The sequence below is a fragment of the Centroberyx affinis genome, unplaced genomic scaffold, assembly GCF_046629955.1.
Source record: "Centroberyx affinis isolate AG114_WGS23_722 - 3 ecotype Tasmania unplaced genomic scaffold, CSIRO-AGI_Caff_v1 ptg000697l_1, whole genome shotgun sequence".
In the NCBI taxonomy this organism is placed as follows: domain Eukaryota; kingdom Metazoa; phylum Chordata; class Actinopteri; order Beryciformes; family Berycidae; genus Centroberyx; species Centroberyx affinis.
The window spans coordinates 375,584-395,010 of NW_027279316.1; the positions used below are offsets into that span (position 1 = coordinate 375,584).

Below are 19,427 nucleotides of genomic sequence, written 5' to 3' on the forward strand. Positions count from 1 at the left end.
ACACAAAGACATTCAGGGAAAGAGGCATGTGGCACCAACGCTCACCAGGGATTGTTATGCATAACTTGGCTGCAGCAAATTAAACGATTCCATTTAGGACTTTGAATACACATTAGGATAAATTCTATTTCCGGTATCTAGTCTATAGTTGTACCTGTCTGAACTCACCATTTGTCCACATCCTCTTTGATGACCTGGCAAGGTGCTGGCATAGCTGCATCAGAGTCTGGCATTTTGACAGAAAGAAAGCTGGAGTTTGTGGAAATCTGCTGCTGCAAGAGCTACAGTCAAGTGGGAGAACGCTTGATTATGGAGATGGGAGGAAAGGGAGGGAGGGAGAGAGGGAGGGAGGGAGAGAGAGAGGGAGGGAGGGGGGAGGTATGACAGTGAGAGCATATAAGCTGGCAAGAGGGAGACATCAAGGAGAATATATGAAAGACTGAAACATATGCAACAGGATCGCTCGGGAAACTTAAGTTTGATCTCTTGTTTCCAGTCTGACTTTCCTACTTTCCTACTTTCTGCTGGATGTTTAAGTAATGACTGATGACACAACAGTCATGGCTGAAGTCCTGTTTCACCCTTTCACCCTCGCTCCTTTCTCTGGACTTCCCTTTCCCTCTGATATTCTGTCCCAGCCATGTACAGCATCCTACGTAATTAAAGGTATTCTTCAAATTCTTTAATTCCTGTCCTTTGTCTTACTGTCTCTCATGAATATGCAGATAGCTGACCTTTTGAGTTACCCAGTATGCATTACAAAGACGTGATAATACATCTAAAATACTCACTACAGGGGAGCTGCCACTGTAGTTTTTCCTGAATAGAGATTGGGGAGCTTGTTTTTGTTTAACAGTATTTTGTTGGCTTAAAAGGTTGAGTGCAGAGTTGTAGCTCTTGGTTAACTGATAAATGTTGAATTAACACGTGATTTAACATGCCATTAGAATTGATGCAACTACTAACCTGAAACTAAACCTGAATTTTGTGGCTTTTTAAGATTTTTTTGAAAGTGAAGGAAGGTAGCAATTCTAAGGTTAATCTCATTTGGGACACACATTGGTTTCTTATGTCTGACATCCAGCTCACACTGACCTGACAGCATAAATACAACACACATTTGAGAAATACATTTACAGCTCCAGGTGACAAACCACCATTGTTTTTGTTGATGGACAATTTAAAGGCTGACCAAACACTATTTTGCGGTTTTCCCTGCAGACACATAAAGTTAAAATAACTCTGTTATGACACGCTAGTTTGACAGGTACAGCTTGCTTCTCAAACTGAATACTGACCATGTTGATCAAAGTAAAGTAATGGAAATACTATGGATATTTAAAAAGAGACAATATGAAAGACACTCAAATAGCAAAGGACACAAAATAAGGGAAAACATAATATGTATTCAATTAATCAACATCAACATTTATGCTTAGATATCTATGCAGGTGAGAAGATGTCCTATAATTTGTCCTGGGCTATTCTTTTCTGGTCGACATGAATCCCATCCAACAGTGAGATATTCCCAGGAGACCATGTAAGACAAGACTAATTTTTAAAATTTAGGGAGATGTGTTGGGGCCTAAAAGTATGAGGATAATTTCCCTATAACACACCTCTTTTTCACGTGGCAATCTCAATAAGTGCCCCATTATTTTGTATCAAAAAATTATTTTGTGAACATCATCTAAGGTTGACCTGAGGTTTGTGGAACTTTTGAATGAAGATGTAGATTTTGGGCATAGCTCGAAATGTTACAATTAATACAAATTATTTGAATACATCAGCATAAAGATGTTAAAATGGTAATTGAATATAATAATACTGTAGTCATTGGTAAATTAAGATTTTAGCCATTCCCTACTTTCACCACTAGAGGGCAACAACCGGCCATATACCACCCAACACAATGCTGAAAGCCAATTTCTGTACAAATACCAGCCTATGTGCATTAATACTTATAATCAAAGTCAAGTTTACATCCTGTAACTAGTCCAAATCCATTTTTTAACAAGACGACATTTCTAATGCAATAAATACCATATCTGTAAATGCTGCTGTGTGTAAATTGGAGTTATATAGACATAACAGGTTGATGTGATCTTCAAGCCAAGGAGTTTCCCAAAAACCGTGGCCAGGCCCACCGCCAAAACACCATAAATAAATATAACGGCAACATTTTTTTTTTTTTTTTTTTTTCAGTGATCCCTCCTTTTATATGACCATGAAATTGAGTGTGCCATCTGCTGGCGTTGAATTCAAATGCATGTGGGGTCTGGCAGACAGGTTGTCCAAATAATAAAATTAGGCCCAGTAGTGTCCACATAATACAAATCTGGCCGTTTCAAGAATCTACTGCTTTGGACAATGGCAATTCTAGTGAATAAAATACTGTAGCCCCACACTTGCATTTCCCAATTGAATATAATTGTATTTAATGGACAATCTGGTGAGAGTAGGAAAGGGCAGTTTCTCAAATAGGCTACAAAATTTGGATGTGATTTTAAAATGTAACCCCCGTTTGGTTCACCCACAATAGGCCTCTCAAGAGTGTATAAATCTGCCTGTTATTTCAAATAATAGATTTTGGCAGTTGGTAGAATGCGTCTCGACCAATCGCATTGGTCGGTTGGAACTGACAGTTGAATATTTTGTTCTTGTAAAATGTAATCTAAATTAATAATAGCATAATAACACGGTGATAACTTCCTAACCTACAGCCTACAGGACTGAGTGGCAGACTGAGGGCCGGTGAATGGAGGTCACCGCAGACAGTGAGTGAGTCTCAGCGGTGAGAGAGAGAGGTAGAGGGAGGACGGAGCGACCAGCCGCCTTCAAAAATGGCGTCTTCAGAGGAAAATGACTAAAAATATAAAAACGCGGCCTGCTTTCTCTACGCTTCCTCGTTCGGTTTTTGCACCGTGACCGTATTTTTTCAGCTCTGGGCAAACTCGTTGTTGCTTTTACTGAATGGCTAAAAGGAGAAGAAATATGGGGAGCGAGCATTTAGGAAAATAATAGCAGCCCTGTTTTATTTTGATGCGTCGTTACGGACAGCTAGCATCTGCTAGCCAACAATTCTGGAGGGGGGTGGGAACGATTTGCATGTAAAAAAAAAATCATGATATTGGGGATTTCTTTGCTCATCTATGGGGAATGATTGATACCAACGTGGCCTATCGATTGCAATCTTTCTAGTGCTAGCAGTGTAGCAAAACTAGCCTAAAGAAAGGGGAGGAGAGACGGTGAAAAGGACGCATTCAAATCAAATGTTTATCAGCAATTCACCCATCTCCGGCCAAATCCGTGGCATCTTCATCATGACCGTGCATGATTTTGGAGTAAATGTGCATTCGTGGAAATGATAGATGGGGAAAGAGTAGGAAAAGGAGAAAGACTGATTTTTTTTGGAGGTGGTTGGATTATAACCCCGTAGACCCCCCTCTTTTTTCATCCAGCTTTCTCCTCCTCCCCTCCATTTCTCTTTCAATATGCTGTTTTCCACTCCTGAGGACTTGCTTATGAAACCGGGGAAAATAGCCTAAAACCGAGAACTGGGAAGACGGGATTTTTTCCCTAATCTGTTCCGACTGCTCGTTGCTTTCGTCCTCGTTATACACACATCACATAAATGGATAGAAATTACCCGGGAACAGGATTTGGTGATTTGGGCGCAGGAGCAGGATGGAGTTACGAGAGATCGGCAAAAGCAAGGTATGCATTTGATTCAGACAATGTGCATGCATCACTCAGACTTAGCAGGGCACACTGTGACCCGTGTAAACAAATTGGCACCATCGGCTTCATCTTTTGTTTCATACCTTTCCATTATGTGTCGTGCATTGTCATCCAAACAGTTGCATAGTAATAATATTATAAACAGTGATCGAGCAGTGTGCGTGTCGTGGGGGTGGGCGGGGTGGAGAAAGGTAGGGGAAATGAATTGAATGTGATTGACAGACCTGGGTTTTAGGTAGCCTTGGGTGGAGGGAGGGGGGGCATATGTCTGGAGCATCTATAGGAATTATTGTTCGGTTTGCACGGGCCTCGCCACAGACCCTGATAAATTCATATGATTGATAGAAACTGCGAAGAGTGCAGACGCAGCAAACACCACACAGCAATCCCCTGTGACACATTAACAACAAGCATTGATACCAACCAGTAGGCTGAATTGTATCAAACATTTTGCATTGCCACATTGTTAAAAAAAAAAAAAAAATCCTGTGGTGGAGGGGGTGATGTTGTGTTGTGCAAAATGAGATTTCTATTGCATTTTCCCCAAGCGTGTTCCAAATTATTGGTGGTGGTCCTTGGGCTCATGGTTTATAATTCATTTGCATAATTAAATTGACGTATTCTCTTTGCATTCTACTTGTAATTGCTGTTTGTCGAAAACAAAAATAATACTAGGATGAAATGATGAGTTGAAGTACGACCTGATGATGAAAATTGACTGGACTGTGCAAGGTAGCTCGGTCTTTTAGCTTAGCATGTAAGCTAGCGCTATGTTACATGGAAATCAGTTGAGGCCTTGGCTTGGCAGGCAAGCAACGTCGCCTCTTATTTAGCTGCACATACTGTAAATATATCAGCTCAGATTTGGCTGCCTGGCCATGCTTGAAAGCCACGATGACCTTTGGCAACCGATATTTGGCTAAACTAATCTGGCTAGTTTCTGGTGTAACTTAGCAGGCATTTGCGTCGACTTGCACCAGCCAGCTGTTAGCACATCAACATAATCAATGGCTTGCAGACACTTTGCCTCAGAGAAGTCAAGTGTCGTTGGTAATAAACGAGGAAATATATTTTTCTAGTTTGCTTGCAGCTGCACATCGGTCACACATGGTTTATTTACACGTAAAAAACTGGCCTTGCAGCCTGGGCCTAGTCCCCACATTTCTAGCTGCTGTGCATTGCTGCTAGGCGGTGCTACTACTAGCCTGGTGCTAACTATCTATCTAGCTTTTGCAAAGCAAAGTTATGCGATTAGTTCATTTTCAACTTTGAATATGTCTAATTTCGGTTTGCAGTTTGTTAAATATGTCAACGTTGACTCTTGTACTTCATTATGATAATTAGAGATGCTCTAATAAACAATTCCATCTTTTTTGCATGACACTCAATGTTTCTGCATTCATAGACTTGTATCTGTGTCTGAATAATAAACTTTGGTATGTAATCAAATGCATCCCACAGTTTACCATCTAATCTTATAATCCTGTCACTAACATTTTATTTGGACAGTGATACAATAATTATTTATTTCCCCTTATATCAAAGATCTAAATTCTGTTTTGTGTTTTACTCATTAGGGATTGGAATTTTCTCAGGTGGGTCACTGTTCAGTAGCCTAAAGTCCAAGATAGAAACCAGACTGATGAACAGCTTTGAGTTAAGAGTTGCATATAACATCTGTGTGGATTTTTAATGGTGGCGCAATTAACTGTGGCACAATTTACTGTCAAATTAGTTTGTAAGTGCATTTTACAAATGAGGCCAGGCCCAGAATGTCTTTTCTCAGGGTCACGTTTTGGGGGCAAATTAGGTTTATGTAAATGAACTCTGAAATGAATTGATTAATGACCCCCCACCCCTTTACTCCTTAGTCTTGTGTATGGGAGTTCCAGATCATCCCACCCCGAGTCTGAGCTCCTTCACCGACAAGCCTACGCCACCCCACACCCTCTGCAGAGCTATGCCACCAATCACCACCCAGGGAGCTCTGGCCAAGGCGGGGCTTGGGGAGCAGCTGGACGGAGTTTGGGTGAGATAAATGTCATACCTTCCATGTCACCACAATAAGGGGCCCTGGACATGAATTATTGTATCTGTCCATGCTGGCCCTGCTAGATTGTAGTCGTTGAAAATGTGCATGGCTGTATTGAGTTTAAGCCATAGTTTTAGAAACCTGATTTCAATGATAAGCCTGTAGATGATGTTTTAAATCAGTGACCTAGTCAGTCTCTGACTGCAGTCATAAAATTCATTCTCATGCAGCATTGCCAATTTCTTTAAGGTTGGTTTCAGCAACAGATTAAATCTAGACTAAAAAATCCTTTCTGTGGAGTTGTCCTTTGATTATTTTTTTTTATTGTTTGATCAGGCTTAATTAATATCTGTGAAACTGGCTGCTAGTATTTGCATTCTCAATCAAAGATTTTTCATGGTTCTCTCTCTTGTTCCCAAAGGTCTGTCGGGGCTCTTTGACACTGGCCTGCACCACGCCAGCCCCTCTGGCCCTGATGCATCTGTCATGAACCTGATCTCAGCCCTGGAGTCCCGGGGTCCCCAGCCCCCACCCTCTGCCTCCTCCCTTCTCTCCCAGTTCCGCACGCCGTCCTGGCAGACAGGTGGGGTTGTGTTGGATCTTCCCTCATGTGTTGACATTCAAACGGGCCCCACTGTCAATATGACATTTACAGAGCCTCCCATGTTTGGCTACATTGTCATTCTGCTGGTGCTGCTGTCACATGTTTTGACCAATTTGGAAATAAATGTATTTTCATATCAACATTTTGTCATACATGTTTATAGTTTGACTCATTAATATCACAAGGGAGGAGGGACTATTAACACATGACAACATTCTGGTTCTTGATGGTTTTCATTTTAATTGGATAAACTGATGGATGCTGAGTAATATTGCCATTTGTCTTCCTTTTCCTTACAGCGATGCACACTCCTGCTCCTGCTGAGCTCTTCATCTCTGGAGCCCTTCCCGGCTCTGGCTCCTTCCCCTCCTCCTCAGCCCTCTCAGCCTATCAGCACCCAGCATCCTTCTCCAGCCGCTCTTTCCCTGCTGCCTCCCTTTCCCTCCAGGACACGCCCACATTTAGCCCCACTTCCAATGGCCTGCTCTCCCCCCATGACCCCCTGCTACACATCAAGGCTCCCTCCCAGTCCAGCCTGGGCTTCGACAGACTCCTGTCATCGCAGGGCGCTGCTGCAGCCGCCTATAGGGGCAGCCAGGATCCCACGGGTGCCACCTCTGCCCAGGCATCCTCAGCCAGGCACCTGCAGTCACACCAGTTCAACCTGCTTTCATCACAGCTCCAGGATCAGTCATCCCAGCTATACAATGCCTCAGTCTTCTCCTCAGCCCAGCCCCAGTCGCAATCCCAGTCCAACTCCGCTCAGGAGCGGGCCGTTCCCCGGCAGGACAGCGTCATCAAGCACTACCAGCGGCCCACGCCAGCCCAGTCACAGCTCTCATCCTCTGCTGCCCACTCCCTCCAACACTACCTCAGCTGTGGAGGGGCAGGGTACCAGCAGATAGCCACCCACCACAGGCACACTGGCCTTTCTTGCAGCCCATTGGGTGACCAGAGCCCCTCCTCTGACCACAAGCCCACCTCTCGCACTGAGCAGTACCGGCCAATCATCCAGCCCCCCTATTCCTCCTCCTCCACCTCCTCCTCCTCTTCCTCAGCTGGGAAAGGTACCAAAAGCAGCTCCAGCAGTGGCTATTCTTCTGCCAGTTCAGCATCATCCTCCAGAACTCCTCACACACCCCCTTCTGCTTCCTCTACCTCCTCTTCCTCCTCCTCTTCTTCCGCCACCTCGGGGGCCCATCCTTCCAACTCCATCCCCACCTCTAGCTCCAGCGCAGCCCCTTCCAGGCAGCAGCCGCCCCCTCAGCCCGCTCCTCCCCCCCCAGCCCCTCAGCAGCAGCAGCAGCAGCAGCCCCCACCTACCTCCACCTCTACCCCACAGTCTCTCCCCAAGTCCTGCCTCTCAGGCTACGGTTCTCCTGTGCCCCCAGTGAAGACCCCCACCACTGCGCTCACTGGTCAAACCCCACCTCAGCAGCAGCAGACCCAGTCATATTCCCCCAATCAGCCCCCCACTTCCCACCTGCCTCAGTCCTATGGAGGCTTCAGCTCCCCTCAAGCCCAAGACCTGAGCTCAGGTACTGGTGGGAAAGGTTATGGGAGTTTAGGAGGGCGAAGCCAGTCATACTCCACGGATGTCTATGGAGCTGACTCTGCCTATGGATCACTTCCATCCTCACTGGGTGGAGCTGGAAGCCCTTCGCTAGGCTACGGAGCCCCAGGCCACTCCCCTGCCCTTTTAAGGTCAAGTGGCTCGTCAGGCAGCGGAACATCTGGTGGAGGAAGCAGCAACAGCACAGGAGGCGGTAACTCTGGGTCAGGAGGAGGCGCAGGAAGTAGTATGGCCAATGAGAGAGGCGGTGGAGGCAGTGGAGGAGGGTCTTATCATATTCCAGACTCTAGCCCCTCCCCATCAGGCAACTCGGGCATCATCCGCCCAGGGTTGCATTCCCCAGTGCCTGCCTGCCCCACACAGTCTCCAGGAGGTGGTGGCTCTTCTAAGTACATTTCCTCGGTTCTGTCCCCCACCTTCCTGGCCTCGCCACAGGGCTATCCTGACACCAGAGGGCCCAGCTCCCAGCCTCAGTCCTATCATTCCACCTCCTCCAAATCCAAGGCTGACACTTCCATGCTAGGAGTGGGCTCTCAAAGGTCCCAAGAGGAAGTAGATGATGATGATGACTTCTTGATCCAGCACCTACTGCAAGCCCAGGCAAGTCCCACCCCCCAGGCTGCCCATCACCACCCCCAACAACAACCCCAACAGACATCCCAACAGCCACAGCCCCAGCCCCAGTCAGTGCCCTCAACCACTGATGGAGGCAAAGGGCTGACCTATGACATGGGCAAGACCTCTGAGGAGAGGTACCACCTGCAGAGTGTCATACGTACCCACAGTGCCACATCCAATGCTGGAGTAGCTAGTGCAGGGTCCGGGGGGACCATCTCAGGCTTGGACAGCCAGCTGGAGATGTCACTAAAGAAACAACAGCAACAACATCAACAGCAACAACATCATCATCAACAGCAACAAAGAAATGACAGATCTGTCGGAAGCAGCAGGAGCAGTGGAGGGAGAGGCCGTGCCGAACAAGTGCACTCCCACCTGCATCACCATGACAACCTGGGCTCGGTAGTCCATTATGGGCGGGGTGACCCATACACCCAACACTCCCTTGCTCCGCAACACTCCTCACACAGCCAGCACGTGTCCTCACACTCTCAGATGCAGTCCCACACCCAAATGGAGCTCCAAAAGAAACCTCAAGAACGTGCTGAAATCCCTTATCCTCGGAAAACTCCAGAAGTCCAGCAACAGCATTCCCAGTCTCAAGCTGCCGCTTCCCTCATGGACTCCCCCACTGATCAGTCCCGCCAGCCACCACACCTGCTCCAGTCAGTACTATCCCACACCACCCGCAACAAGCTGGAACCTCATCAACAGCACCACAAGATGGACACTCACCAACATCAACAACAGCACCACAAGATGGACTCCCATCGGCAACATCAACAGCATCACAAAATGGACTCCCACCAACCACATCAGCAGCACCCCAAAATGGACTCCCACCAACAACATCAACAGCACCAGAAGATGGACTCCCACCAACATCAGCAACACCACAAAATGGATTCTCATTCGCAACATCAGCAGCACCACAAAATGGACTCTCATCCACAACCACAGCAGCACTCTATTAGCCAACAGCAAGCTGTAATGGAGAGTACTGGTGGGAGAATGGGCTCAAGCAAACATCAGGCTCAGCCTCAGTCCCAGACCACCCAGCTCCAGCTCCAACTCCAGTCCCAGGCTTTGGAGGTGGCAGCGGCCCACTACAGCCACGGGCCACCTCCACATCAGCATGACCAGAGCCAGGTTAAACAAAGTTCAGTGGTCTCCTCCCTGGACATGCTGGAGCGCTCACTCTCCCAGACCTCTAGCACGGATGTAGCGGTCGCAGAGGAGAGGCGAGGTGGAGGAGGCAGTGGGGGAAGAAGCGGAGGAAGTGCTGAGCGCCACAGACAGCAACAGCAGGAGCAGCAGCAGAGGCAGCACTCCTCCCACCATCAACCGCAGCAAACCCACCACTCCCAGCAACACTCTGCCTCTGAGCTCCACTCCTTCCTCTCTGAGCCCGACATGGGCTTGTCCACCCCCTCTCACATGCACCACCTCCCACAACACCACCCGCAGCAGCAACAACAGCAGCACCCCAACTCTCAACACCAACAAGCCCATTCTCACCACCCTCACACCCAGCCACACCCTCAGCAGCAGCAGCAGCCACCGCACCCGCACCACATACCCCCACCTTCTGCCTCGGCCCACTCCCAGCCTCAGCCAGACCCTCAGCAGCCGCTCTCATCCCAGCTCACCCCTCAGCAAGGCCAAATGGACCCACAACGCTCGGAGCAGCACCAGTTTGACACAGTCAGCCCAGTGGAGAAAGCTGGCCAGAACCAACAAAGTAACCGCTTTGTGCCCCTAACTTCCATCTGCTTCCCTGACTCCCTCCTTCAGGATGAGGACCGCTCCTTCTTTCCAGGAATGGAGGACATGTTCTGTGCAGATGACTACAAGTCTAGTTGTGCCGGAGGTGCAGGGCCGGGGCAAGAGGAGATGAATGAAAGCCATGCTGGTCAGGAGGGAATGGATTCCATGAAGGCTGGGCAGAGTGGAGGTGGAGCAGGGGGAGGTACTGGAGGTAGCTATGACATAATGGGCCACCATGGTGGAGACCAGGGCTATGGGCAGTACTGTCACGGTTTGGAAGAACCCAGCAACAACACCATGACTCTGGATCTTGACTCCCTTAAAACCCATGAGCTCCCCTCCACTGTCAACACTGAACAGCTTGGCTTGATTCAGTCCCAGGCCCCAGGTATGGCTATGGGCCCCAACACTGCTGGCCCCAACAGCTCTGGAGGAAAACTGTCCTCTGGGCCTGGAGGAGCTGGCACAGGAGCTGGCTCTGGAGGCCTCCAATCTCCCATTTTCTGCTCCTCACGTCCCAAGAAGCTCCTCAAGTCCAGCTCTTTCCACCTCTTAAAGGAGCGACGGGACCCTAACACCCTGCCCAAGAAAAGTTACGCCCAAGAATATGAGTTTGAAGATGATGAAGATAAAGCTGACCAGCCGGCTGACATCCGCTTGAACAGCCGGAGGCTCCCTGACCTACTGCCAGACCTGGTGTCCAGCTGCAGGAAAGGAGGAGGAGGAAGTGGAAGTGGGTCTCTCAGCCCTCTAATGGGTGACCTTGACTTCTACCACTCCTCCGGCTACTCATCTATGGGCTCACACTCTCTACTGCCTCAGGACGGCCCCAAGAAGAGGGGCCGAAAGCCCACCAAGCCCAAGAGAGAGGGTCCCCCAAGGCCAAGAGGTAGGCCTCGCATCCGCCCTCTGCCGGAACCTTATACCCCCCGTGGAATGATGGGGGAGATGGGTGGAACAGCAGTAGGAGGTGGTGGGGGGTTCAGTGTGGAAGGGCGAGGGAGGGGCAGGGGCCGCGGAGGCCGAGGGAGAGGAGGAAGGAGGGAGGATATGTTTATGGAAATGAGTGGGAAGGAGCAGGAGCAGATGCATCACCATCACCTCCATCAACAGCAGCAGCAGCAGCAACCACAGCAGCTCCACCACCAGTCCCAACAGCAGCACCATGAGCCCATACCGCCACTGAAGGTGAGTGGCATTCTGTTTAGATTGACTTATATATATATATCCATACATGCAGACAATGCCAATTTTCATTTTCTTTATTCTTTTTCGTTTTAGATAAAGTTACCGATTGGTACCATGTCCTCGTCGGATGCTTTGCTGAGGACAGACTCTTTGTCTGGCACGGACCCCGCTCTGTCAGATGGTTCCGTGGGCTCGGCCCCCTCACTTGGTTTGAGCCCTGGACCCCCATGCAGCACAGAAAGCACCAGAAGTCAGGACAAGAACAAGCAGAAAAGCCAGCTGATGAGTGATGAGCTGGATGAAGAGGGGTTGGAAGGAAGGGTAAGGGCTATAGGACTATATTCCCTACTATGTAAAGCAGAGAGGCTACAACACAGACTTTAGTTTGATTTGGTTAAAGTTTATCCCTTGATAGTGCTAGAGTTCACTGCTTTGGTAGCGTCTTCATGTGTGAACTGAGTGAAACAGTTGGTAAACAAAATAACTTATCTTCTCCATCTCTCTGTCTGTCCTTTTTCTCTCTCCTAGGGTGACGAGAAGGACTCTGAGTCCAAGGGCTTTGTAGCCTCATTCCTGGACTTCCTCAAGACAGGGAAGAGACCTCCAGGCTTAGAGATCCCACCAGGAATGGAACCTGGCAACGGTGAAACATCGCCCTGTAAATCTGGGGGTCTTCGGCCATTGTCTCCAGCCCCTCCTCCCCCGCCACCTCCACCTCCGTTTGGGGAGGGTGAAGGGAACGGGGGCCTGGCCCTGGGCAACTGCCCCAGCCCCAAGCGCTTGGAAGACGAACTGAAGAGGAACCTGGAGACCTTGCCCTCATTCTCTTCTGATGAGGAGGACTCAGTCGGAAAGAACCAGGACCTTCAGAAGAGCATCTCCTCTGCCATTTCAGCTCTGTACGACACTCCTCAGCTGCCCGCCAACCTCCAGCCCCCTCCACCTCCTCCACCTCCCCAACCTCAGCCTCAGCCGACCCAGGCCCCTCTTACCCCCACCCTACAACCCCCCACGCTTAGCCCCCAGACCTCCATGCACACCCCCCAGCCGCAGTCCAACGAACCTGCCGTGCTTCAACGAGAAGATGGGGACATGGATGAGAACAAGGAAGAGGAGAATGAGGTGGAGAGTATGGGAGGAGGGGATGAAGGGAGTGATGAGATGGAGGGGAGAGAAGAACCACAGTTGGAAACTCTGGGTGCACCTAAGCTGGAAGGTAAGGCTGGGAGCCAGGCATTAGAGAACACCTTTCCAAGCTTTTTATTCATCTCATGCCCCATTTTTCTTCTTTCCAAATAGATTTTTTCCGCAGCTCAGCTTATGAAAATTAATATTTTTTGCCTTGAGCTGAGCTATTGCTGTATTTTTGATCCAATAAAATATTTCCCTTTATGTACTTGTTGAAAATTGATATTGAGAAAATTCTTGGTGGTTTTGACATGTTGGTAAATTGACTAACCTTAATCTTGCTCCTCTTTCATTCCAGCATCCCTACCCGAGATTCCTCCGGCACCAATGATTCCTGAACCTCCCTCTGCCCCTCCCTCTCCTCCCTCCCCTGCCCCATCCTCCTCTCCCTCCCACTCCCCCCTACCTCCCCTCTCGCTCCCCTCGCCCCTACCTCCGCCAGTGGAACAACAGGAGATGTCCCAGCCTCCGAGCCCTTTCCCCCCCTCAACCCCCTCTCCACCACCTCCTGATGCACTTCCTCCATCCTCCACCCCTCCTCCTCCGACCTCCCCTCCTCCCCCAGCCTCTATTCAGAACGACTCTCCCCAGCCGTCTCCGGAGCCCCCTGCCTCTCCGGAAGAACCCCCGCCCCCTAAGATCACCTCCCTGCACCTAGCCCAGAAACAGGAGGATGCCGCCATTGTTGGAGAGAGCGAGGAGGATGAGAGCGAGAGTGGTGGGGAGGGTATCTTCCGAGAAAGGGACGAGTTTGTGGTGCGGGTGGAAGACATCCGGACTCTCAAGGTATTGTGTGTGTGAATGTGTGTCCATAGCATTGTGTGTGTACTTGATAGTTAATGAGTAGGCTGTAGCTAGATTTGGACATAAAAATTGTTCAAATGTAAAAATTAGGAAAACATTTTTTGTTATGTATAGCCAACTGCCAACCCACTGATTTTTTTTTTTATTTACCTGTGTGTGCATTTTTGTGATCACGTGCATGGGTACAGGTGGCCCTGCAGACGGGCCGTGAGCCTCCACCCATCTGGAGGGTGCAGAAAGCTCTCCTGCAGAAGTTCAGCCCCGAGATCAAAGATGGGCAGAGACAGTTCTGCGCCACGAGCAACGTGAGTTCACGCTGAGCCCTCAGCAATCAAACCACACCTATGTTACAAAACAGACAAGTGATGTTTTGTTATGTAGATCTGTAAGTGTTTCAGCCATAGCTACATACCAGTATATACTGTAGATACGTAGATAGATATAAATAGATTCTTACATACCACATTGCCACACTGTGAGCATTCAAAGTGAAGCATGTAGAAACTTGAGATACTGTATGAGCAAAATTAAATCTCTGTAATCTCTTTCTGGCTCAGTATCTTGGCTATTTCGGAGATGCCAAGCGACGTTACCAGCGACTCTATGTCAAGTTTCTGGAGAATGTCAACAAGAAGGACTATGTCAGAGTCTGCTCTCGAAGACCCTGGCGCAGAGCAGCACCTGCTCTCAGGTACTACATCCTTAGACTCATATATATTATTTACTAGATTCAGTCCTCATGTTTGTTTTAGCATGCATAATTCTCCTAAAGAGTATAGAGGATTTTGAGCATGTACCTTTTAAATATATCTTTATTACAGATTCTCTACAATATCTATGTTATTTGAATTTAAAGTGGTTTCCATCTCCAAATACAATACTCATTTCCTCCTCTGCAACAGACGCCAGACCCTCCCCAGGATGGCCTCCCCTCCTGCTACCCAGGCGCCACCGAGAGTAGTCGAGAAAGAGGAGAGAGTGGCTCCGCCCATCCATCGCGAACAGAGGGAGAAAACGAGGGCAAAAGAGCAACGGGAGAAGAAGGAGGTCGCAGCCACTGTGGCCAAAGCCAAGGAGAAAGATAAGGAGCGTGAGAAGGAGAAAGAGAAGGAGAAGAGAGTACAGCCGCAGCAGGAGAAAGTGGAGAAACGTGCCGCTGCTGCAGAACGAGGGAAAGGGAAGGAGGAGAAGAAAGCAGTGAAGGAGAAGGAAAAGGCAGAGCGCCCACCCAAGAACAAGCTAGCTAAGGTGAAGGCGGAGCCACCGCCCAAGAAGAGGAAGAAGTGGCTGAAGGAAGTCCCTTCATCGTCCGACTCAGACTCGTCGGAAGAGGCAGCTAGTGAGGAAGAAAGTGAGACGCCATTTTCTTTCTTACTGTTTGCATTTCGCCATTAGAAGTCATTTTAATGGAGTTTTCTTTCTCCGTTGAATTTGGAAGCTTTTGTTTACATATTTCCATCAATTTGGCTGCTCATTCTGCTGGGCCATAATCAGCAAGCTGTTACTTGTTGTCTAGCTGCCTCTCTGGGCCTCCACGTTGCATCAGTCAGCATATTTTGCCAGTCATTTTGCTTGAATGGGTATTTAAACTTTTTGGTGGTTTCAGCACATAGATGAGATGATGAGAGGAGAGATGACTAATGTGGAAATAAAGACAGTGTATGCGGGTCATGTAAAGTGTAGGGCTGGGCGATATGGTTGAAATCAATATCATGATAATCATATGGATTTTATTCGATAATGATATATATCATGAAATTCATCCTATTGAACCGAATGGTAATGTTAGCCAAACAAAACTGAAAATTTAAAATAATACTTCTTTTTTTTTAATAAAATTTGCTTGTTATCAATTTAGACAGCAGAAGTCTGTGTCACAATATCCCCAAATCACCATATCATCACGATATGATTCCACTGAAATGAGAAAAATGATAATACTTAATTATCGCATGGCGGTAGGAGGCTGATTTTTGGATTTTGGATGGTTTTAAACTCTGGCTCTCCCCTACCCAGTGCCAGTGAAAGGTGGAGTGAACAACCGTGCCATGAGGGAGATGTTCAGGAGCTACGTGGAGATGCTGGTCAGCACAGCGCTGGACCCCGACATGATCCAGGCCCTGGAGGACACGGACGGTGAGAGGGAACACACACACACACACGCATTCCTGGCATATGTCGCATATGTCCTTGTCATATGTTGACAGTTTAAGTCTTATATAAGTGCTCTTGATGTGGGAGAACAAATGTCATGATGAAGACAGAGTGAGAAGAAGCAGCCAGCATTGTGTGAGAGTGTCTGACTGGAGTCTGGGTGAGCCAGCTCTCTGTGAGGCATGTATAATGGCATTTTCAAAAGTCTTCAAGTCGTGGCAGATTCAGTAAATAGCACCACCACCGGTAACTCGCAACAAGTTTCAGATGAAGTCAACCAGCCGGGAAAAACAAATTTACTGTTGTCGTGATGCCAGGTGAATCACTGGAGTTTTCTGTACGGACCACATTTACATGAGTCTTAGTGTTTGTAGAAAACCAGATAAACAAGGTGCGACAGGTTGAAGGGAGGTCATGGCAGTGCTGTTACATCAGCGGCCAGAAAGAGCTGGTTTGAATCTGCCCTCGGGTTTTAAATGATTGACAGGTGTATGAACGATGACTAATGAAACTTCCTTTACCTTGATTGGCCATCAGATGAGCTGTACCTCCCCCCGATGAGGAAGATTGACAGCATCCTCAGCGAACAGAAAAGGAGGCTGTTGAGGAGAGTCAGCATGAGCTCTCCGCACCAGGTAATCTGCTCTGGATATCTTGCTTCTGTTCCTCTGTCCCTGGGTATTGAAATAGCATTGTTTAATTTTCTTGTCCCTTTTTGCTTACACATTGCTTTAATTTGTTTCATTAAATTGGCACCGCAATTTCTTTCACAATGTAAAAGATGCTGATATTTGTATCCTAAGTTGTGGTGCGGGAAATACTGTATTAACAACTATATATATAATATGTATATATATAATAACTGTAATATTGCAATAATTCATAAGCTGTAACACAAATCAAAGATTCAAAGGCATATTTTGGGTGTGTGCAGCTCATTCAACAAAGATATGGCACACTTTGTTACAGTTGACATTTGATATTGTGTAGTCCTCCACCCTGTGTATATTTCTAACTTCCTCCTCCCCGGCAGGAGGCCCTGCATGCCTACCCCCAGATCATTGTAGACCCCCTGGACTCAGGAGTGGTGAGGGTGCGGCTCAGCGGAGATGCTTACAACCGTAAGACCCTCAACAGAGTCAAGAAGACCCTGCCCAAACCACAGGTAGATATGTTATATGTGTGTGTGTGTGTGTGTGTGTGTGTGTGTGTGCGCGCGCGCGCGCATCAGGGTCAGAAATTAATGGGGGCTTGGAGCAAAAATGGTCTTACAAGTTAATAAATGCATGTGAAATGAAAAATAAAGAGACAAAAATTGCCCCCAATAATTAGGAGTGCCCTGTTTTGCATTTCACCCTGTTCACACTTTCTTTGTTGAGCTGTCAAACATTAATGTGTGAATGCAACTACTGTCCCCTGTGGGCCACCGTAGGTGATTTGTGGGAGCCAGGTGATTTCTTTCCAGCACATTCTGGGATTTTGATCAGAAAGCAGCCGAGTACGCAGCCTGAAGCAGTAGAAAATGTTGGCACCGCGCATCGAGCAGGAGAAAATGCCGACGCCACAAACAACTGCATCAACGAAAAATAAATCAACCAATATCGTAGAAAGCTCAACAGTTGAGGGGTGGAAGATGGACTGGTTGGGGACAGAGAAGGGAAAGAAGTGTGGGACTTTCAGTATGTTGTTTTAAAATAAACAAATTAGTGATTGTTGATTGTCCTTTTGCCATTATGTATAAATCCATAGTTCCATAAAATTGCCCTTGGAAGGAACCAAAATGCCCCTAAAATTCAGGCAAAAAAAATCCCTTTAAAAAAACAAAAAAGTATTTCTGGTGCATGTGTGTCAGATTTGCTTATCAATGGGCACAGATCTGTTGGATTAGTGTTGCTGGTGTTATAGGTTTGTTACTAAATGTACGTAATCTTAATGTGATCGTCTCTTTTAGGACCTTAAACTGTCAGCCGAGACGTATCGGATCTACAGTCTCTACCACTCTCTGCATCACTATAAATACCACACCTTCTTACAGTGCAAGAAAGAGGTAAGCAGTACGAGTATGTGCTTTGGTGATGTTAAACAAGTTATATACTGACAAAGTAATATCTCATATGAGCGTTAAAATGACTAAAAATTATATTTTGGAGCTCATACATGAGTTGTCACTACAAACTAACTTGATAATTACGTTTTCAGAAATGTTTTTAGAACATAATTACTCCACTTTTTTCTTTAAATATATGATGATTCTTAATAGTTTAGATGAAGTCAGCATTGTTATGTTTGGTTTCCTACCCGAGACCCGGGTTTGAATCTCGGTGTTACCCAGCATCTGTTCTCCCGTCCTGTTTTCCAGACCAACACCATTGAGCAGGCGGCGGAGGACCCGGGCCAGGAGGAGGTGGTGCAGCAGTGCATGGCCAACCAGAGCTGGCTGGACACACTCTTCGGCTCCTTCATCGAGCTGCTCACACTCAGCACCAAGGCTTGAGTCGACCGCTGAGAGAGAGAGAGAGAGAGAGAGGGAGTGAAACAAAGCAAGAGGACTCAAAAAACCCGAACACAGGAAGAGACGGACCCTGCTGTACAGCCCCCAACCCTCTTCAAGTCTTTTTAGATCTGAGGAAGAATTTGCAAGGCCCTCAAGGAACACAAGGAGTCTATTCATGTGACCTTAGACACTGACCTCTTTTTTTTTTTTCCTGTTGTTGTTGCTCAATGACTATGATAAAGAAACGTCTTACTTTGTGAGAAGGGGGACCCCACTGGATCGAGGGGGTCACTCGCGGCCGGTCAAGAGGGAATTGACCGTTTCTGAAAGGAAGAGACATGAGGGTGGAGGTCAGAAGAGGAGCCGAGCCGCGCCAAGTCACAGAGGAGCCACTGACATCATGTAACTGTGTGTCAAGAAGACAATAGTTCAAAGAGAAACTATTACCGCTTAGTTTTTACATAAATTATTTTTTTGAAAAGACTAACATCCGCTGTTGGCTTTTGAAAAGAGTGGAAGAGGGTGAGAATGCTTTTTAAAACTGCGTGCAGAGTGTGCCGTGAGCAGTGTGAACATGGACGCGTCCACGGAAAGAAACATGAAATGTGTTAATTAATGCTCTCCCTCATTCTGTGCTACGTGAGGGGCAGCACCAGTTAGCTATGTGATAATATATAAACACATTTTTATTATTTATATGAGGAGGTTTTTAACTTAAACTCTCACAAGCGCTGGGTTGCTGCCCTAACATTTTAAATACCTTTTATTTTCCACAGGTTAAATATACAATCGTAACCCACATATCCAACTTGTCTTCCCCTCTATACAAAAGAGCAAAAGTCGAGACAGAAATATAGTATCAAATACAGTATGGGTGTAAAAAGAAGAGAATGGGAAAGTATATTTGAAACTTAACATTGTTGTGCTTCAGTTCAATCATCAAAATCATGCAGGTGCAAAGAAAAAGAAGTAAATAAACTATCCATTTCCCATATGGGAAGAAGGAGTATAAATAAGTAATATTTAAAGAGGAAATAGTCATTTCATTTTTATCATTTTGATGTTTGTGCATACTATGACTTATTTTGGAAACGATCTAATTTTCCATAAAAAAAGGAAAAAAAGAAAGTCTTTGTGTAAATATTGTACAGTTCTTGACGAAATTCTTTGTCCTTCTGTACATTAACTCCCCTGTATTTGAGAAACAAATAAAATCAGCAAAGAACAAATGCGTTTCGTTTCTCTGAATTTGTGTGCGTGTGTG

General features: G+C 47.0%; 1 protein-coding gene across 1 annotated transcript; it reads left to right on the forward strand.

Annotated features, from left to right (window-relative positions):
• The first annotated feature begins 2,746 nt into the window (after window positions 1-2,746).
• prr12a (proline rich 12a) lies at window positions 2,747-19,376 on the forward strand. Its single transcript, XM_071519436.1, has 15 exons — window positions 2,747-3,717; window positions 5,613-5,770; window positions 6,195-6,356; window positions 6,677-11,523; window positions 11,617-11,844; window positions 12,052-12,739; window positions 13,010-13,497; window positions 13,704-13,820; window positions 14,073-14,206; window positions 14,418-14,866; window positions 15,532-15,651; window positions 16,207-16,304; window positions 16,703-16,834; window positions 17,621-17,716; window positions 18,029-19,376. The coding sequence occupies exons 1-15, from the start codon at window positions 3,635-3,637 to the stop codon at window positions 18,161-18,163; spliced, it is 7,935 nt and encodes a 2,644-aa protein (XP_071375537.1). The 5' UTR covers window positions 2,747-3,634; the 3' UTR covers window positions 18,164-19,376.
• The last annotated feature ends 51 nt before the right edge of the window (window positions 19,377-19,427 follow it).